This window comes from Callospermophilus lateralis, chromosome 19, assembly GCF_048772815.1.
Source record: "Callospermophilus lateralis isolate mCalLat2 chromosome 19, mCalLat2.hap1, whole genome shotgun sequence".
Classification (NCBI taxonomy): domain Eukaryota; kingdom Metazoa; phylum Chordata; class Mammalia; order Rodentia; family Sciuridae; genus Callospermophilus; species Callospermophilus lateralis.
Window position 1 is genome coordinate 32210602 of NC_135323.1, and position 22645 is coordinate 32233246.

A 22645-nucleotide genomic window follows, 5' to 3' on the forward strand; every position below is an offset into this window, starting at 1 on the left:
TTGGTGGTAGTAATATTAAAACAAGTTACAAATAACAGTAGCAGCTATCTTCCTTGAGTACCCAGCCTGATGCTCACAATAACCCTGAAAAATAGGAAGGTAGTATTGACTGTATGGCACAGATTAGAAAACTAAGGCCCAGAGAGGTTGAGTAATTTTCTCCGTGTCAACTATCAGATAAATAGTCAAACTGGAATTTGAACCCAGGTTTAGTGATTTCAAAAATCTACTCATCTTTTGGCCTGGTTTAGAGAAGAAAGCTTATATATGGCTCAGGTCCTGGAAAATCAAGACCTGGGTGAGGGCAGAGGGTGGGTAGGGAAGAAGAATGTGTTGGGGGGTGGGAGGGGGTGCTTCTCGTGCTTGCCAGGCCAGAGGTGGCAGGGTCCAGAGTGATCCACGGGCCCAGTCCTGGGATGCGAAGACAGAAAAATCCTAACTTTGGGGTTGAATCCAGGGGAACTAGCTGGAAAGGGGGACTTGAGTAAGGGATATTTTGTATCTGAGGGAGGTGATGAATTTGAGGCTCCTTGTTGTAGTTAGTTTTAGTGGTCATCTTCCTAGCCGCCCCAAACTGAAATTTTGAAGGACAGGTCTTACAACTGTGTTCGTGTATTTCTGACCTTTGGAAGTCTTCACATCTGTGGGAAAGTTAGCAGTTTGTGAGAGCTGTTTCTCCAGTGCTCCAAGGACTGGCTAGAGAGTGTTCTTTTCATCCAAGTCTTATTCCAGAGATGGATCCTTTCTTAGGGTGGCCTTGGGGAAGGGCTTGGAGTAAATTGGGAACCTTCCCATTTCTCATGTGGTCCTAACCCTCTGGGACATAAAAGCACTTGCCCTCTCCCCTCTCAGCGGTTGCACAGAGACTCTTCTGAGCCACAGCTGCGCAGTTGCAAAGGCCCAAATGCTCCGAGAGACTCGTGGAAGTTTTCTATTATTTTCTCCTTGTTATTCTGCAAATATTTTTCAGTGGACCACAGCATAGCAATTTGAGAGGAATGCTTCATGAGGTTCTTGTGGAATGACAACTTCTTACATCTGGTTCAAGTTTGGTGGATATGCATTGCATGAATTTTACCAAATTGTGTTGTTGTTTCAAATCCATGTACATAAAGGAATAAGTAGTCCAAAGCCAGGGTAGTATTTTGGGACTGTGTTTTTCTTACTTTCTTGGGTTGACAAGCAAACTCCTGAAATGCCCAGTTAGTAAATGTTTTATGCTTTACGGCCATATGGTCTGTGCTGCATGTACTTAACTCTGATGTTGTAGCCATAGATACTGAGTAAACTGAGGAGCATGGCTGTGTTCCAATAAAACTTTATTTACAAAAACAGGGAGTACTTTGCCAAGCCCTGATGTAGAGCAGTGCTGTTACTTTAAGATCTGCAGATTTCTTCTTAGGGTTGCAAACTTCTGTGTGTTCGGCATTTTAAAGTTTGCATTATAACTTTGTGGGTTGAGCAGTGAAGGTAATGTGATATGGACAAGTTATCTCTATGAATTTTGCATTAAGAAAAGTATTTTAATACTAAAGTTTTCATTGAACATTCTTTTATTGGTGGCTAGAAAGGAAAATTGAAATTAAACACAGGAGTTTCCAACAGCTTACTTACATTCTACTGTTTTGTTTTTTTTTTTCTATTGCAAATTGAGCATGTTGTTTTGTTTTGTTTTTGGTACCAGGGATTGAACTCAGGGACACTCAACCACTGAGTCACATTCCCAGCCCTATTTTGTATTTTATTTAGAGACAGGGTCTCACGCAGTTGCTAAGAGCATCGCTGTTCCCCAGGCTTGCTTTGAACTTGGGATCCTCCTGACTCAGCCTCCTCAGCCACTGGGATCACAGGTGTGCACCATGGTGCCATGTCACAAATTGAGCATTTAATAATAAATCCTGGGATCCAGTAGTTCCCTCTGATCCGCATGGCATATGTTCTAAGGTCCTGAGTGGATGCCCATAACCAAGGGTATTACCAATCCTGCATAGACTGCACTTTTCCCATACCTGTGGTCAATGTTAATTTGTAAATTAGGCACAGTGAGAGATTAACCAGTAATAATAAAATGAAGCAATTATAATGATATTCTGTAATAAAAGTTTTGTGAAGGTGGGCTCTCTCTCAAAATACAGAATTTTCCATTTAGCATTTTGGGGCTGTGGTTGACCTCAGGTAACAGAAACCTTAGACAACAAACCTTGGGTAAGTGGGGGTTGCTGTATTTAATACTTCAGAACAGAAGACAGAGAGGGTTAATTTTATTTTCCTCCCCAAATATAATGCGTTCTCCTCCCTTCTGCCCTTGCCCTGGTCTTTCCCCTCTGTAATTGACGTAAGGGTGTGGATTCATGGGGGAGGAAAAATGGGGTCCCCACAGCCTGTGCCCCACTCTGCTATGGGGAAGGGAAGGGACAAGTACCCAGCTCCTAAGCTGATCTTCATCAGTTAGTGGAGGATCCCTTTCTAAAGAGCTTTGGTTTCATGCTTCTCCAAACATCTTTGATCGCACCCAGCACCTTATGGTTTAGTCCACAGAGGGCAAACACTGTCACAGCATTTTTGCATGTTTCTGCTGGAGTAAAGTAGTGCATGTGACAAACATCAACAGTTTCCCACCTGTTTTCATCTCTTTCCAAACTGACTTTCACAACTTCATTGTTTTTGAAACAGTTTTTCTGTAGTTATGAGGATTCATAATTTCATGGTCCTAGGAAATAAGTCCTTTTCTTTTAAATGCTGTCCTATGAAGGCAGTATGTGCTTTTTGGCCTTTGTGATATTTTATTAATATGATGAATGAGCCCCTTTCTACCATATACATTATCTATTTGGAGGTTCAAGTTAAGTAAGCAGAAAATAGTCATATGATAAAAGGTCTATATAGGAGGGTTTACAGAGAAGTTAACCCAATATCCTATTATAAGTGAGTAACAAATGGAAAGCTCGAACCTTGGACTCTGCCAGTGCAAACCTCCAACTGAGTGGATCATGCTACTTTCCAACTTGATTTTGATGAATCGTATAACATTTTGAAAGGCTTCTGAAGACAAAATGAGTTGGTTTTATTTTAAAGACTGAGTTTGTCAGTGTCTCCATCTATCCGAAAGCCTGCAAGTGATTGAAACTTGAGTCCTGGGATGTGCCATGCTGTCCCACCTGCCCCTGGAAACCCAGCCTGTCTTATTAGCTCCACCAAAATACATAAATAAATAAAAAATAGAAAAAAAATCAAACTTCCTAATCATTCCTATGATAATAATATTTCTCTGAATTCTCATAATATTCCTGGGCTGCTCATTTTGAAATTTGGTTGCATATGTCTGTTCATTATCTTGGATCCAACCCTGTCATTAAAATCTTTTTGGAGAGTTGTCTAGGTAACTAAAAAAAAAAAAAAAAAAAAAAAAGTGAAGAACTTTTCAGGGCAGTAAGGGACAGGTGATCAGAGAAGAGAGACTTACAGGCCTGGGTAGCGAGAGGGAGGGGGTGGAGCTCTAAGCAAAGGAGCACATAGAAAATGCACGTGGGAGCTCTGGGGACATGCACATGGCCGTCTGCCCCAGGCTTTTGAGAATGATGGGTGATGAGGTCAGAAAGAGGGTGGGATAGGGTGAGGCGGATTTTAAGTGCTAAATGCCAGAAGTTTATAATCTTTTCAAAAACATTGCTTATTTTAGGAATTTCTGTTTTATTTTGTAAGTGATGCTGAGCTCAGAGCCTTATGTATAGGGGAGTTATCTAATGAAGAGTATTTTATTCACTTATCCAACAAATAATTATTTCATGTTGAAAATGAATTAGAGCAAAGAGATGCCAGCACCTATTGTAATAATCCAGACACGAGATGAGAGTTGCCTGGAACTGAGCAAATAGCAGCAGGACTAGGAAGAATAGACTTAAAAGATATTACAAAAGATGAATTGATAGGACTTAATGAGCAATTGAGCTTGGTTAGCAGAAGCAAGCTGCTATGCACTATTGTTTGGTTTTCTTGGCAATGATTTTTGGTCTGTCTAGCTCAACTATAAACTCTCATAGGGAGGACACTATGTCGTCTACTCCTTTTATAATTGATGACTGTTGTCTTTTTATTCCTGTTTAAAGAATTTAACACCTGTTATTCCATATAGCGTGACATTTGAACCCTAACTTATAGCTCCCCATTAAGGTCAGCTAAGATTGAGGGGATTTGTTGTATGAGAAACAGATACTGATGATATTAGTTTTCAGATCATTGTTACAATTTTTTTATTGATATACAATTATTACTCCATGAAACTCACCCTTTATTATCATTTTTTGGTACTAGGGATTGAACCCAGGAGTGCTTAACCACTGAGCCACATCCCCAGCCCTTTTAATTTTTTTTGGTGGGGGGGGATACTGGGAATTATACTCTACTCGGGTACACTCGACATTCCCAGAGCCACATCCTCAGCCCTGTTTTGTATTTTATTTAGAGACAGGGTTTCACCGAGTTGCTCAGGCCTCGCCATTGCTGAGACTGGCTTTGAACTCGTGATTCTCCTGCCTCAGCCTCCTGAGCCACTGGGATTACAGGCATGTGCCACCTTGCCTGGCAGTATTAGCCATCTTGATATTTCATTGTAGTTTTGGTTCACTTTGCCCCAATGGCTGATGACGTCAAACATCTTTATGAACTTATTGGTCATCTGTATATCATCTTTGGAGAAATGTCTGTTTAGATTCTTTGCCTGTATTTTAATTCAATTATTTGTCTTTTACTGTTGATTTGTAAGAATTCTGAGTGAACAAAGGCCCTCTGAAAAGGCTGTATACTGTATATGTCCAACTATGAGTCATTCTGAAAAGACAGAAGTATAGAGATAGTTTAAAAAAAATGGTTGTCAAAGTCTTCAGGGTAAGGAAGGGATGACTGGATAGAGGCACAGAAGATTTTTAGGACAGTGAAACTGTTCTTGATGAAACTAGAAGGTGGCATAAATGTCATTATACACTTGTCATAACCCACAGAATGTACCCCAAGAGCGAACCTTAACATTAACTAGGTGCTTGGCATGATCATAATGTGTTGATTGTGACAAATGTACCAGCTGGCGTGGGCTGCTGATGGTGTGGGAGGCTGTGCTTGTGGGGGCAGGCAGTGTGTGGGAACTCCCTGTACTGTCTGCTTAGTTGTTAGGAACCTAAAACTGCCCTAAAAATGGAAGTCTACTTAAAATATTCTAGGTAGCGTAGATTGATGTGTCAAAGACAGGAAGTACTTAGCATAGCATTTCAGAGAGAGAAGCCATTGTTGGCCCTCAAGATCAGGGAAGAGATAGGATTGGAGCTGGAACCTGAATGAACAGGATTTCAGTCACCAAAGTAGTGGTTCTGTGTGAGCAGCCTCTGGCCGATGACCCTCAAACCTTTGGTTTCTTCAGTGGGTTTGCGGAGGGGGTGTGAGAGGTAATGCAGGTGAAGTGCTTAGCAGAGGCTCGAGTAGGTCAGCAAGGAGCATGTGCTGCAGATGGTGATCAAGTCCCTGTCATGTGCTGTGTGCACACATGGGCTAGATGTCATAGAAAGGGACAACACACAACACAAAGGTCCAGAGGACAAATTGCTATGTTGTGGTCTGTGAACTGTTAAGTAAACCACATTTGGATGATGAAGTTGGTAAAACAGATCCAGAGAAATTGGGTTTTGTGCTTTGAACTCCAAAAAAAGCAGTTTATAGACAGTGAAGTCCTTGAAAAGTCAGACATTTTGATAATGTCTGAAAAATAATTTAACATGGGAAGCAGAGATTTTATTTGAGAGACTCTTTCCGGAATTTTGAAATCATTGCTCAAGACTTTATTTGGTTTGCTTAATAGGCAAGTTATTTTATTTGTCAATCTAACGTGTATTAGATCAACGGTCCATTTAATAATTTACAGCAATACAGGTCCCGCCCCCACCGCTTCCCTCCTCGTTTAATATCATGGCAGTCACATCAAACTTTGCCTCAGACAAATGTAACAGGAATTAATGCTCCTGAGTAAATCACCAGTATCTTCTCAATGTCTTCTTGACATTTGACACTGGTCTTATAAAGTGGAACTTTTTCCCACTGGGTAAATGCAGCAGTATGAAATGCTCAAGAGTGCCTCATCTACTTAACAGAATGCTGACCTTTTTATTGAGATAGATTTATCTACATATCTGTCTATATCTATCTACACATCATACAACAAAAAGTACCCCGTTCAAGTACCATGCAGTCCTTTTTTTTCATTATTTAAAAATATTAGTTTCTGTAATCAAATTCATGAAGATAAGGCCGTGTACATTTAATGCAGTGCGTTACCCTGTACAAATGGAAAACAAATAAGTTTAATGTTTCTAGACCAATATGGCTGTTTATTTCCGTACCATGCCAACTCAACACGGTAAACTGGGATACTTTTTCCAAAGTTGACAGCACAGCTAAAGTTTCCAAAAATTCAAATTTTATATATATGTATATATACTTATATTTATATAAAAAGACCAATAATAGCAGTATGTTATGCATCAATAGCAGCAACCAGACAGTCCTTTTTAGTATATTCTAAAATTATCACCACAGTCACAGATCATTTCATCACCCCCAAAGAAAGTCTGTATGTAGTTGCTGTTACTCCAAGTCCCCTCATGCCCCCCACTCTTGCATCCCTGTACAATCTACTAAAAATGAGATTTTTCTCTCATTAATCTATTGAGACTGAAAAAAATTAAAACTCATTTAAAATAGCATTAAAAAGAATAAAATAGAATTCTAGAATTTAAAAGTGAAAAAATTCAAAAAAGCACAGCCACATATACTAATATCTATAAAACATTGTTGAAAAAAGATATATACTTGTTTCTAGTTATAGGCAGGACTTAGCAGAGTTCCCATTTTATTTTATTTTTTAAGTCGTATTTGTTTGCTTTCTTAAAAAATATGTTTCTTTACAGCCTTCTGGCTTCCTTATGTTGCATGTCAATTTGTCACCATAATTACACCTTTTCAAAAAACACTGTGTGATGAGGTAGAGAGCATGGGCTCCGGCATCAGACAGTTCCAGGGGGTTCTTCTCACGAGTTGTGTGGTCTTAGAGGAGTAATTTAATCTCACCTAACCTTGATTTCCTTATTTGTTGTGAAGATTAGACAAAATATAGTCTGTCAAGTGCTATTAACAGTTTTTGGCACCCTGTGCGGTGGTGCAGGCCTATAATCCCAGAGACATGGGAGGCTGAAGCAGGAGGATCTCAAGTTTGAGACTAACCTCAGGAAACTAACAAACTAACTAACCAACCAACTAACTAACTAGCAAAAATCATGTCTCAAAAAATAAAAAGGGTTGGGAATGTAGCTCAGTGGTAAAGCACCCCAGGGTTCAATCCCCAGAACCAAAAATAGAAAAAAGAAAAAAAATGCTCAAGGCACATAATAAGCTCTCAATAAATATTAGCAGTTATTATCATTAGTTATTAACCATATCTCTAGATACATGTGTCCCCACTAGAGACATTGCTTCCTACTAAAAACTTCTTTGAAAAATTTGAAACTATTTTGAAAAATCAATCCTGTTTATTTTCACCCTAGTTTAAAATGAAGGTAAACAGGGAAATATGCAACAGTACACACGTTAGTGTTCTAGGTAGTAAAGAAATCATATTGAGAACTCTTCCCTCTAGTAAGATTCTGCAAATGCTGTGAGATTCTATCCTCAAACTGAAAACTTAGTTCATCTGTTGTCCATCTTTCTGGATTTTTAATGAAGGAATTTTAAGTCTGTACATTTTAATATAGAATTTTTCATTGAATTCTTAATTTGCTGATTCCTACTTTGACTTTCTCTTTAATCCAAGAGCTATATCAGACTGTTTAAAATTTTCCTGTTGTGTGGATTTATTTTGAACATATATTTGGTGTGGATTTTTTTAAATAATTACATTTAGTGAATGAAGGCAGACTGTTTCTCAGGTTGGGAGATTTGTTAAAACTTCCTTTATAGTTTGATATGTGGTCAACTTTTTTTAATTTCATGAATGTTTAAAGAGAATATGAATTATCTGTTTTAGGAGAAAAACACTTTTATTGTTTATTTTTCCCTTTCATGAGGTGACTTCCTGTAGACATTTGGTGACTCTTAGTTCTAAGTTCACTCTTACTGCCGGAATTTCCTGCTTCTCAGTCCAGGTGTAGGGGATGCAAGAGGAGGTAGAGATGTCCTGTGGTGGGGCTGTTGCTCCATGCCCTGGGCACTCTGTGTCCTTTGGTTACCCTACTGCCTAGGACCACTGTGCTGTGTCCCAGAACCAAAGTTCTGGGCTCAGTCTTGGAGCTGAATTCAAAACCTGGCCCCAGGTTGCTGGCCTCCTGGGGTGAATGGTGCCCGAGCAACTAAGATCCTGGCTGCACCTGATGTTGTATTTCTCGTGCTCCAAACCAGCCCTCCAGTGGCCTCTCATGGGTCTAGTGTCCTCTCCTGAGCCTCAGCATACCTGCTTCCACCTGGAGGCACCAGGAGAGTTGGTGCAGAGCAGATTTGTGTGGTTTACCTCTCATTCCTCTTGGGATTGCAAGGAAGAGATGGACTGCGGCAGGTGTTCAGTTTGTCAGTCTCGGGCTCCTCATCTGTCTGTTTTGTTCAGGTTGGAAGTCAGAAATTAGGCTGTCAATGTGATGCTAAGGCACAAGATTCCAGGTAGCAGTGCAGTTAGCAGAGGAATTGAACTTTCAGGGCTCTGTGAAAACTATTTTGTGGATTGATTTTTGAAGAAGTTCATGTTCAAGATTGTATTTGAAGCTTTGTATTTCATGCTATGGCTGACTTCAGTTTTTTGCTTTTTTGTTACTTTCTCTGCTAACATACTTATGTACCTATCTGGAAAAATGCCACATCAGCCCGTGGTGAAAACCACAAGTGGCATGTTAATATCTCAACAAGGAGTGGAAGGTGAACACCAGCTCGCATCAGCCACTGTGCTGGGAAGTGCATTGAGAGTCCCCGCTGCTGGCGTCACAGTCTCTACCACACAGTCACTAGTATTTCAATTTGCAAAGTAAGATTTTATTTTTCTTCCTCAGTGTTTTTCATATCGTCATTCTTTGAAGGAAATTTAAAGATTACAGCTGGATGAAGGAATAAAATAAACTTTACCATATTAGCATCTATATTGCCCCAGATAATACAATTAATCTAGGCTCACAGGCATAGTTTTACCAAAAAAAGGGGTTACAGTGTTACATAGTGGGGTTTTTTAAACCTTTTTTTGTTGTTGTTTGTTTTAATTTCTTATCAAGAGGCTTCCTTTTTAGAACAGTTTTAGACTTATAAATTATGGCAAAGATAATATAGGGAGTTTCCCTAGTACCCTTACACACACACACACACACACACACACACACACACACACACACACAGTTTCCCCAGTTATTAACATCTAACATCAATGATGTACATTTGATAAAATTAATAGAGTAATACCAATTTGTTGCTGAAGTCCATATTTTATTCTAGTGTTCTTACTTTTACCTGATAATTTTTTCTGCTTCACCATTCCATCCTGGATATGGCATTACACTTAGTTGTGGTGCATCTTTATGCTCCTCTTAGCAGAGACAGTTTCTCAGACTTTCCTTGATTTTGATGAACTTGGCAGTTTTGAGAAGTCCTGGTCAGGTATTTTGTAGAATGTTCCTCAGTTGGCATCTGGTGTTTTTTTCTCATGGTTAGACAGAGGTGGAAAGGAAGGTCACAGAGGGGGAGTGCCATTTTCATCACAGTATGTCATGATACATACTACTGATGTGACTTAACACTGTTGATACCTTGATCACCTGGCAGAGGCAGTGTTTGTTACTTCTCTCCATTACAAAGTTATTCTTTTTTGCCCTCTGAACTCTCTAGAAGGCAGTCACTGTGACAGCCCATAGCATAATTGATTTGGAGTTCTCTGCACATTGGCCTTGTCTCTTCTCCCCCATTATTAATTTACTCAGTCATTTGTTAATATCAGTAAGCACTCATGGACATTGATTTTTATATTCAAGTTATAGCTCAGTATCACTTTGTTGTATTGATCAGAATGTTCCAGCATTGACCATTGGTAGCTCTATCAGCTGGCTCCTGTGCCCTTTGGTTCTTAGGCTTTGGCAATTGTGGACTGTGCTGCCGTGACCCTTTCACTACAAGGTAAACATGTGAATACCTTCCTAGAGGTAGAATTGCTGGGTCATGATTGAGGTGTTTTTTTTTTTAATTATTTTTTTTATTTATATGTGAAATGATTGATTTTTTAAAAAGTTTTAATGATTAAATGAATTCATTGTAGGCCACACTGATTTGGAAGTTTTAATGTTGTCATACATTGTCTTACTCTAAATGCTCAGTGGTCTTGATGCAGTAGCATAATTCACTGAACTATGTTTTTTCATTCTTGAGATTGAACATTTCTTATCCCCATCACTGATTTTGCTGGATCACCTTAAGCAGTTGCTTATTGTTTCTGAGTTGTTATTTTTCTCCACTAAATTGAGCCTTATTTTACCCTGACTTTATACCACTCCCTGAACGATGATAAATAATTACAAACTATTTTATGATGAAAGCATGCAAAAATAACATCATTAAATACTTCAGTGCTATAGAACCTAGCACTATAAAGTAATAAATAGGAAAGAAATAAGGACTTTGTTTTAGAAGATTATGTATTTTCTGGGTTTTTCACTTCAGATTTTCTGTTGGTCTTCCCACATGTGACATTAATAATGTCTTATTTTGGCAAGACGGGGACGAAAAGAGAGAAAATGCTAATAGTACTTATTTATTTCTTCTTTCCCTCTTCCTCCCTGGTCTCCTTCCTTCACTCTACTGGCTTTCCTTCTGTTTATTGATTGATTTTTTCTTTTAATTGGCACTTTGTAGATACACATAAAGGTGGAATTCACTGCGGCATGTTCATATATGTAATAGCATGATTTGGTCAAGTTCAATTCGTGGTTTCCTCTTTCCCATCCGCCTCCCTCCCCCTTGCCTGCATGTTTTGTCTGGTCTGATTATTATGACTTCTTTTCTCAATTCTAGCGTTTTCTCCACTAAATCCTCAGTTTTTCCTTTATTCTCAGCTAAATCACCTTGTTTAAAGTGGCTGCATCTTAAGAACAGAGCTTTATTTATATGGATAAGTCTTTAAGAGTGAGGATGTTTGGATTTTGTAGAGTTCTTCTCCCATTCACTCTGAATTGTTTCCTGTTGATAGATTTAATTCAGTTCCCTTCTAGGGTGAAGCTCAAATTCAGTTTACCTAGTGGCAGACTTTTGGGAGTTACAGTTCATTTTCTTCTGGAAAGGTTTAGTTTTATACTGTACAACCTTGGGAGGATATTCTGAGCTTGAGAAGTCAATTTAAAGCAGTTAGGAAAAGTTAAAAAGTGAGTGATGTGTGTTCAGTTTGCTTAAGAGCCAAACCCTCCTGCAGGGGCAGTAGCCCCAGTACAGGCTTTTGTTCCTGTGCTCCTCAGCTTAGAAAGGAGCTCCAGGTGTGGTCGGTGATTGGTAACTGTTGGTTAAATACACAAATAGAGCTGGGCATGGTGGCGCAAGCCTGTAACCCCAGCGGCTTTGGAGGCTGAAGTGGGAGGATCGATAGTTCAAAAGCCAGCCTCAGCAATGTAGCGAGGCCCTAAGTAACTCAGCAAGACCCTTTCTCTAGATAAAATATATGAAAAAGGGCTGGGGATGTGGTTCAGTGGTTAAGCACCCCGGGTTCAATCCCCGATACCAAAAAAAGCACAAATAGATTCACTACTCAGAAGCAGCAGCTTTTTCTGTGACTGTAGTTGGTCATGTTTTCTTATGAATAACTAACTCATGGAATTGTGATGTCAAGTAAACATGATCATGCATATGTAGTGTCTGTTTACATCATAAGAATTTGAATTTTAGCTACTATTATTAGTTACACTAAAGGAAACTAGATTGCATTTAAAATTTTTCATGAAACAAAATTTCCAAACTTATCCATTGATAAGTTTTATTGAGTGTTTCTGGCAGATGCCTGTGCCCACAGTGGTGTGGGAAGTTCTACTCTCCAGGGTAGTGTTGGAGGCTCAAATTGCAAAATGCTTAGTTCCTGGTGGTAAAGTTACCATGATATTTTCAGGAGATACTTGGGGAAGGAATTGTTAGAATTAAGAAACATTGTCATCTATACAGCCTTTGAATAAGGGACAATAGAAAGGGAAGATAAACATATAGGGAGACAGCATTAAAGAAGTAAGTGACCTAGGAACTGGTTGCTTTTGGATTGTAAGTATTTAGGCAAAACTTTGTCAATGTGAATCTAACTTTTCCTATGGTTCAAGGCGAGGAAATATTTCCATCTGTAAAATGGCCCTGACCTTTGATGGCTTGTTCTATTCCAACATGATTGAGAAATATCCCATCAGGTTTATGTAAGAGAGAAACACAAAGAGCTCAAAATCTCAACAACAACAAATCCAAAATAACCCTATCAATGAATGGGCAAAAGAACTAAACAAACATTTCTCAAAAAAAAACACAAATAGCCAGGGGCACAGTGATGCATGCCTGTAATCCAAGCAGTTTGGGAGGCTGAGACAGGAGGATAGCAAGTTCAAAGCCAGCCTCAGCAACAGTAAGGTACTAAGCAACTCATTGGGACCCTGTCTTTAGATAAAAATACACAATAGGGCTGGGGATGTGGCTCAGTGGTTGAGTACCCCCGGCTTCACTCCCTAATACTCCCCCACCAAAAAAAGGAAACATAAGTGGGCAACAAATATATGAAAAAAATATTCAACATCTCTAGCAATCATGGCAATGCAAATCAAAACTAAGATTTTCACCTCACACTCACCAGAATGGCAGTTATCAAAAATACTGGTGAAGATGTGGGAAAAGATACACTCACATATTGTAGGTGGGACTGTAAATTAGTACAACCACCCTGAGAAGTCTTATGGAGATTCCTTAAAAAACTAGGAATGGAACCACCATATGACCCAGCTATCCCACTCCTTGGTTCTTATCCAGAAGAATTAAATCAGCATACTGTAGTGATACAGCCACATTTTATAGCAGCACCATTCCCAGGAACCAATTATGGAGCCATCCCAGCTGCCCATCCATAGATGAATGGACTAAGGAAACACAGGGTATATACACAGTGACGTTTTACTCAGCCGGAAAGAGGAATAGGATTATAGCATTTTCTGGAAAATGGATGGAAATGGAGAACATTATGTTAAGTAAAATACACCAGACTCAGAAAATCAAGAATCAAATGTTTTCTCACACACGTGGAAGTTAGAGAAAAATAAGGGAAGAAAGGAGGGGATCAAATATCACAAAGATATAGGGAAGGTCAATGGAGTAGAAGGAGGAGATTGTGAGAGAGGGAGGAGGTGGGGGAAAGGGGAGGAAATGCAAAAGGAATTTGATAAAATCATGCTGTGTGCATATAGGAATATTCCACAGGGAATTCCACCTTTATGTATATGTAAAAGGCACCAATCAAAAATAATAAAGTGAGGGAAGATCAGCAGAAGGAGGAGGAAAACTGGGAGGGAAGGTAGAGGGCAGGGACTGAAATGGAGTGAATCAAATCTATGCATGTATGACTGGCAAAACTATCACTGCTAGCCCAACTACTATGTATAGTGCTTTAATTAAAAAAAAAAAAAAGTGCTGGGGTTGTAGCTCAGTGGTAGAGTGTTTGCCTAGCATGTGTGTGGCACTGGGTACGAGTCTCAGCACCACATATAAATAAATGAATAAAATAAGGATTTATCAACATCTAAAAAATAAATATATAAAAATATTTTTATAAATATATAAAAATCAACTGTCCTATAGAGACAGGCTCTAAATGGGACACATTTCTTATCTTCCAGAGTTAAGGTGTTGGTTGGTGGTGATACTTGGGAAGAAATCAAACAAGGAACAGCAGCTTTAGAAATTGTTTCCTGTGGGGCCTGGCTTCTGTCTTCACCAGGAGGGCTCACCCGCTGGAGACGCTGTGAAGTCTGTGGGGGCAGATGGTGGGTGGGGAAGCAACATTTTTAAAGTAAAATTTGGGGGCCAAGGGCATGGAGCATGGTGGTGGAGCACTCGCCTAGCAGGCCTGGGGACCTGTGTTCCAATCTCCAGCCCTGCAGGCAAGACAAAAAAGTACGATTTGATTTAAAGATTAAGTATGAACCTCAGTTATAAATTTTCTTGGACTGTAATGGCCTCACAGATCCTTGGAGATTCTCCCTTAAGATGTAGAAATGACTTTGTCCACTCATGACAGTTTATTAAAATAGAGTTCCAAATGTCTGTAGGACTTCATTACTTCTTTTTGACACATATCTCATTTCCCCCTCATTGTAACAGGACCTCTAGTTTGAAACAGCAGAGCATTCTTTTTCTTAGTGCCAAATGTCACTAGGATACCTTGCGCAATAGCATCAAGTTGCTCTGAAGAGTGACTCTGCCAGGCAGCAGCGTCTTGGAGCAGCCGTAGCAGGCGGATCACAGGGGAGGCGCTGGCAGAGCAATCGCACTCACTCCAGTGGATCAAGCAGTTATTCATTGATTTCAACACACATTTATTGAGCACTCACTAATTTATGGCAGGCCCTGCTCTACGGTGGGAGTAATGGCTGAGCAGACCCTCTGCCTTCTTGCAGTTTATATTCCAGGGGGGAATTGGATAGTTTTAAAAAAGCTGTTACCTAATTCATATTCAGCAAATCTTTTTAAAGTCACCTCTATGTGCCACGTCCTAGGGTACAGTGTTGAGCAAGAAAGAGGTTAAGAAGGCATAGTGGCTGGAGGTGGGAAGGAGGTACCTAGGTCAGATTCTGAGTCCTATTGATTCTTTCTTTTCTACCTTCCCCTTCCTCTCCTCTCCCGGCCCCTCCCCTTTCTTCTCTTCCTTACTCTCCCCTCCCCCACCCCTCCCCCACCCCTCCCTCCCTCCCTCCCTCCCTCCCTCCCTTCCTTCCTTCCTTCCTTCCTTCCTTCCTTCCTTCCTTCCTTCCTCTTTGTCCTCCCCCCTTCCCCCTCCCCTCCCCATCCCTTTCCTTTTCTTCCCTCCCTTCCTCCTTCCCTCTCTCCTTCCCTCTCTCCCTTCCTTCCTTCCTTTGTGCAATGCTGGGGTTTGAACCCAGAACCTAGTGATGCTAAGCAAATGCTCTGTCTCTGAGTACCACCCAGCCCCCTGCTTTCTGAGCCATCATACTTTCACCCATAAAGTGGGAGAAAAGGACACCTGCTTTGTACATCCACTTGCCCATCCTGAGAGTAACTAGAGGGTGATGTATATAAAAGTGCTTTTTAGCCTATGCAGAAGCACAGGTAGTACAGTATTTGCTGCTAGAGGCGGCATAGGGATAAGTGGAGGGACAGGCACCTTAGCTCAGACCTTGGAGCGTACCCGGCGTGGCTTGGGGTATATTTGAACTCTGTCACATCTCTGGTTTCCAATAATTGACATAAATTTGTTGTTTATTTGTAATTAAATACACTTATAGAAGATGAGCATATGACTTCCATATTTTAAGCAAGGATGTATTTTGGAAACCCATCTGAGGATTGTTACTCACTTTACCAGAGACTTTACCAGAGACTCACCCCACCCTCTGATGTCAATAGGGTGGGCTGGTGATTGCTAGACTCTTTTGTTAACATAGACAAGTTCCCCCTGAAAAGGAAAATTATCTTATCGTGTAATGGTGCCTGAAGAGTTGAGAATGTGTGTAGTTGTGGATTGAGAAGGACCGGAAAAAAGTATTTTAGTGAGCAGATAATAGAATGCAGTTTAGTTCTGGTATAGGTGCATGGGCTTGAGTTCTTTGGCATTTCGAGTCTATTGATATAACTGCAGTGTTTTTTTTTTTTTTTCTTCTAATACAAATCTGAAGATTTCCTCACTTGTATCAGAATGGACAAATCAATGGCTATGGGCCAGTGGTCTTGAATGTGGCGTGGTAGTAAAACTCACAGGCAGAAAATCCCCTTCTTTAGCAGGGATTCTGTTCTTACCCCTTTTTGTATCTAAAAGGATTTTTTCCCCCAGAGAAAATTTTAAAAGTGAGTTTTAGACCTAAAAGCTAGATCAAGTAGATAGCAAACACACGTTCACAGGTCTCCTGGGTGAGTAAGTTATCTTTTCTAATAAATCAACATTTTATTTAGATGTTTAAAGCTATGGAAATAATAGCATAGTTTTTTGTTGCTATCATTGTTATTCTTTGGCTTATTTTCTGTTTTTAGTTCATTATCAAATCCCCATGGTCCGTGCCACATTTATATGTGCCATTTATATGTTTTGAGGTTTTGACTCCTCCCGAAGAGGACTTTAGTTGGGGTGACAAGCAACCTGCATGGAAAGTTGTTGAGTGCTAAACTCTACGGTTCTTAAAGTAAATTGAACTAAAAAGAGGGACTAGATCATCCATGGTTAGGATAGTAATTTTCAGATCATTCCAAACATATAGATGTAGGTATCAATATAATATTGTGAACTATTTTATTTGGCGAAGTTATTGTTAAAATTATTAACAGGTTTTGTTACCTCATTTCATTAAAGAGAGGATATTTTAACATTAAAAAAAGAAAGAAAGATAGAACCTCAGGAAAAAGGTCATTTCATTTATAAGTCATTAGTTCAGTCTTGTGAAAATTCCACTATGGTGTCCTTATTTTTTGGTCTGGCCCTAGTAGAAACGTGATCACAGAGTGTCATTTGGGCCTGAAGGAGGCTTCACTAGGTGTTGTCAGGTGGGTTAAGGAGCAAGGCTGAACCTCTGGGCTGGACAGAAGGGGGAATAAACCCAACTAGACCATGAGGAAGAACAGGAAATAAAAGTGATTGTTGGGAATGGGAAACCTTAAAACTCAGGCAGAATTTTAGATTTCAGAGTTTCAGAGATCATAGCTATTAGGTCGGTTTTTTAAGCCTAAGAACATGAAAATTGCTCCACTGGGTGTGATGGTACTGGCCTGGAGTGCCAGCTCCTCAGAAGGCTGAGGTGGGAGGATCCCTTGAATTTAGACCTGGGTAACAGGGAGACCCTGTCTCCAAAGAAAAAGAGAGGGAAAAACAAAGAATGATCCAGCAGCTTGGAGACTTGTGAAGCTTCAGGCAGAAGGGCCCTGTTTTGAGTAGATGAAACTAAAGATAGGAGAGTGGATATCAAGATAAGAAAGGACAAATTCTAGAGACAGAAGGGGGAAAAAATAGGACACATAAATAGAGAGGGAAGAGTAAAAAAAAAAATACAGCAGAAGTTTCTAGCAGGTGGATAGAAAAATAGTGAAGAATTGACTGAAATTAGGACATTTCTCAAGATAAAATAAAGTACTAAATTTCTGTCATTGTGGCTCATTCTGGGAGTGTGTGATGCCACAGGTGGCATTCTCACAACCCCATCTTTTGTGAGCAAGACACTTTCCTTCCACAATTTCAGATGTTTAGTGAACATTGTGCAATTTGTTCTTGTCGTATCCTCAGTGTTAGGAGAGCTATGGTGGTAGTTAGGAAATCATGGGCTGCAAGAGACGGGATGTGGCCAAGGTCAAGGGGCACTTCAGAGATTGGGCTGAAGCAACCGTGCAGTGATCTCCGCTGGAAAATAAGCTTCATTTTCTCTAAGAATAAATATCTCTTTTATTCTTTGTTGTATCCCCAGAACCTCATGCATAACTGGTACCTAAACTTATTTGTTTAGAAAGGAGTGCTAGATCTAGATAAGAGTGGAATTTTATACTGTCTAATGAATTATCTTCTATTATTATAACCTCCTAAAGCAGACAAAGATAATTATATCTTAAGACCACAAAATTATTTTAGTAGGTGGGATCATATGCCTTTAAACAAGATTCAGAATGACCCTAAATGACCTTTATACAAAACTGAGGCAAAATTTACTTTGTGCTAATATTACTAAGACCTTCTCCATTTTATGATGTAACCAAATTCCACTGGAATGAGCATTAAATTACAACACCACTAGCCTTGTAAATACAAACACAGAATAATGTTTTTGAAATGTGGGACCGGAGTCGTTGCATTCAGAAGCAGTGTGGTACCCGCTATTACAAAAATGAGGGCCCAGAACTGGCAGATATAGAAATGCAAAATTCCTTGACAAAATACTAGCAAAATGAATACAGCAGAGTATTAAAAGGATTATGAATTACTATCAAGTAGAATTCCTCTCAGAATTATAAGGTTGGTTCAACATATGAAAATCAATTAATGTAATAACATTATCAATAGTTAAAGGCAAACACTGAATGAAAGTCTTGGTAGATGCAGAAAAAGCACTTGACAAAATGTCACACGATTATATGGTTAGAACATTTAATTCTGACACTAGGAATAGAAGAAAAAATTTTCAGCCTAATAAAGGGCATCTATTGAAAACCAATAGCTCACACATGCTCCACTGATTGAAAATTTGAAGTTTAAGATCAAGAACAGACAAGAATTTCTACCAGTTGTAATCAGTATTGTACTGAAGGCACTGTGCAATTAGGCAAGAGAAGAAAGGCATTCAGATTGGAAAGAAATAAATATATTTTCAGATGACATGATTTCACATGTAGAAAATGCAAAGGAATCCACAAAGAAGTGTTAGAGCTAATTAATGAGTTCAGCAAGGTTGTGAGGTACAAGTTAAATATACAAAAATCAATTGTTTTTCTGCATATTGTCAATGAACAGTCAGAAAATGAAATTAAGAAAACAATTCATCATGCTGCAGCATAAAAAAATAGGAATAAATTTAACAGAGGTGCAAAATGGATACTCTGAAAACTACAAAACAAAGCTGAAAGTATTGAAAAAAAAGATCTTAAATAAATGGAAGAAATTACATGTGGATACAGAGATTTCATATTATTAAGATAAGTGCTTTCAAAATTCACCTACAGATTTAGTCCAGTCCTCATTGAGTCCCAGATGGCACTGGCTGATTCTAAAATTCATGTGGAAACTCAACAGATTCAGAATAGCAAAATCAGTCTTGAAAAAGAAGAGCAATGATAGAAGATCCATGCTACTAAAAAGTTATAGTAATTAAGAGAGTGTGGTCCCAGCATGAGAAGAGACTTATGGATGGGTGAAATAGAACTCAGAGACCACAACAGGGATGCCAAGACCAGTCAGTGGGAAAGAACAGTCTTTTCAACAAATGGTGTTGGTACAACTGGAGATTCCCTGGCTAGAGAATGAAGCTGGACCAGTTCACATCCTTAAAAAAAACAAAATAAAAACCTCAAAATGGATCCTAGACCTAAAGGAATAGTTAAGAGCTAACAGATGAGTCCTATCCGTCAGCTAATGAGCATCTGGGTTATTTCTGCATCTTAGCTATTATAAATAATCCCACACAAGTTATTATTTAGACATGATTGATTTCTCTTCATTATAAACATGAGTGAAGTTGCCCGGGGACAGTAAGGTAACGGCATGTTTAATGTTTCGAGGGCTGCCAGGCTGGGTTTCCACAGCACCTAGACCATTAAACTGTTAAAAGAAAATATAGGAGAAGTGAATCTTCAAGACCTTGGGTTCGGCAGTTGCCTTAGATATGACATCAAAAGCACATACAACTGAAGAAAATAGATCAATTTGATTTAGTTAAAAATTAAAAACTTGGGTGCTTCAAAGGATACCATAAAGAAAGAAATAACCTACAGGATGGGAGAAAATAATCTTATAGTTGATAAGGATTTTTAGAAGTGGAGAAGAGAATGGACAAATAATTTCTCCTAAGAAGACATACCAATAGCTAATAAGCACATGAAAAGATGCTCAAAGGCTTCAGTCATCAGAGAAATGCAAATCAAAACCACAGAGATGGAAAATCACCGAGACACTAACAAATATTAAGGAGGATGAAGAGTGAGTGGGGCCCTCAGACACAGTTGCAGGAACGTAGCATGGTGCAGACACTGGGGAACAGCCTGGTAGCTCCTCAAAATGTTAGACATGCAGTTACCTTATTGCCCCTCCAGGAACTTCACTCACAGATTTATAATGAAGAGAAAACATGACTATAAAACAGCAGGTACAGGATTATGTATAATTAGCCAAGAAGTTGAAACAACCCAATGTCCATCTGCTAATGAGCAAAAAAGAAGTTGTGGTATATCCATACAGAGGATTACTCAGTTATACAGAGGGATGGCCACTGACTCATGCTAGGGGGGCAAACCTCCAAGACTCCCTGCTGAGGGAAAGAAGCCAGTCAAAGAAGCTTGTATAAGACCTTGGGTTCAGAGCGCCTCACTTTAAAAAAAAAAAAGAATTCATCAGAACACCAAAAATGCCTGGTTCCTTTCGCTGTTGTTAGCAATAGCTAGCTATAAAGGTAAATGTTTCAGGTCTTTATTTCCTTATTTTGAATTGGTTTTTATGGGCTCCTATGTAGTTTAAGAACATATTGATAAATCCAGCTCTGTTTAAGTATAATTTTAAATTTAAACTAAAGCATTTTAGATTAGTTATAGTTGGTCTCTAATTTGAGGAGAAAGTACTTTACGTTTTAGGTCGTTGGTGGGTTTTTGTTTAATGTGGTACTAAATTTGAAAAACAAATTATTGGCAAAGATGATCTTTAAAATCTTTGTTTTTCTATTGCAAATACAGACTAGCGATGGTGGAAATCTTGTCCATAAATGCTAATCCTAGTATTTTTTGTTTGTTTTTAGTATTATGTGCCAAGAACCTTGCAAAGAAAGACTTCTTCAGTAAGTAAATACCCATTTTTGCTCTTATAATATCATGTATTTCTGAAATTTTAACCTTTATAAAAAACACTGGGTGTATTCTCTCCCCTAAAAGCCTTGGAATAAAAATACATGGTTTGAGAAACTTGGTTTCCCAGTCAACTACCACGCAGGAACTCCCTTGCTCAAAAACACAGAATTTTTAAATCATACCATAAAAACTGCATGTCATACCTGGGCTCTCTGCCTCCTTATTTAGAGGGTTTTGCTTTCTGTTGAACAAAGTGTTTTCTTCCCAAGAATAAATGAGACATTTTCCTGTAAAATAGTTGGCTTGAGTAGAATTATTAATCCAGTTTTCTAAATTAAATCACATTTTTTAAGACCCATAATTCAAAGCATTGTAAAAAATAGAGAGTCCTAAAGGAAGAAATCACTCCTTAATGTAAGAAATTCACCTACTATCAAGTAGATGCCTGCAGTGTTAAATTCTTCACACTTTCTGATCCTCCCAAGATCACGGCTCAGCTCTTAAGTGGTATTATTCACACTTTAGAGATGAATCTTACGCTCAAAGGCTTTATCCAAGTATCTGGGAAGCTCCAAAGCCGTGGCTCACTTCCAGGTCTATCTCCAGAACCCTCACACTTCACCACTTGTCTGATCCCATAAACCTGTCTGATTCATACGCTGATATTTAGGGACTTACCAAATTAAGGTAGGTAAGACATTCCATAGGTAAGACAGACTGAGATTTCTGGGTACTACTATTTTTAGAAAGCATAAATACAATGAACTACAGATACCTTTCCCTCCATTTAATTACCCCCCCTTAGTGGTCAGCAGAGATGGAAATTTATTTGAATTTAAACCCATTTTTATAGTTTTCTGTCCTCTAAACATCAGAGAGTGAAAGCACACAGGATGTCTCTCAGAAAGCTAAATAGCAATCATTTACTTTGCCAGTTGAAACTAACCTTAGATCAGAGAATAAAGTCCCAGGACAATCTTCTGCCCTGCTAACTGACCTTGTAGCTCCCTCTAGCCTGAAAGAGGTGTCTGTGACTCTTCTCATCCCGGTGTGGCTGTCCTCTCTCCTCTAGGACTCCCTGACCCCTTTGCTAAGATTGTTGTGGACGGCTCTGGGCAGTGCCACTCAACCGACACTGTGAAAAACACATTGGACCCAAAGTGGAACCAGCACTATGATCTGTAAGTTGGAGGCCTGTGAGCCACTTAGGGAAAGCAGGGAGTGGGTGTCTCCATGGAAGAGGAGCATTTAGGGAAGAACGTTGGTGGGGTGGGGGTGGGGTTGCTAACTTGTGAATGATAACAAGTAAATGGTGAAACAAATACATCTCACCAAATTTTACACTTTTCGTACTTGGGAGGTCTTTCACTTGGTGTTTGCAGAGATTTTGATGGTTTCTTACTGTAATGATGATCCTCAGACTTTTCAATCTCCTGGTCATTTTAGCAGGAAAGAGCATGTTTTTCAGTGAAACCCTAAATCTAGTTGTAGTTTTTAACCTAAAAAAAATGCATTATTAGGATCACATAGTTCTGTTGATTTTGAAAACATTTTGCTTTTTTAATACAGAGAAATTTTCTGCAGAATAAAATTTAGTTTTGCATAATCCAACATATATAAGCCCATGATCAAATATATATAAGCAGACAATTTTGTATATTCATTCAAGAATGGAATTGCACTTTGAAGATCACTATTTTACATGTACCTGTGTTTGCGTTTTCATTAAAGTTGTCGACCGCCGTGGTACACACCTATAATCTTAGAGGCTTGGGAGGATGAGGCAGGAGGATCGTGAATTCAAAGGCAGCCTCAGCAATTATTGAAGCCCTAAGTAACTCAGTGAAAATCTGTCTCTAAATAAAATATAAAAAAGGGCTGG

The 22645-nt window shown here is 39.1% G+C and overlaps 1 protein-coding gene across 3 annotated transcripts in view; it reads left to right on the forward strand.

The window, feature by feature from the left end:
* The window catches only part of Smurf1 (SMAD specific E3 ubiquitin protein ligase 1), a 93438-nt gene that overhangs the window by 47789 nt on the left and 23004 nt on the right, over window positions 1–22645 (forward strand). For 2 of the 3 annotated variants that reach the window (XM_076840124.1, XM_076840125.1), the window contains exons 2-3: window positions 20715–20753; window positions 21836–21944. In XM_076840124.1, coding sequence (XP_076696239.1) covers window positions 20715–20753; window positions 21836–21944 — 148 coding nt within the window. Of the gene's footprint in view, window positions 1–20714; window positions 20754–21835; window positions 21945–22645 lie in introns of those variants that run through there. The other variant, XM_076840126.1, reaches the window with a different exon arrangement.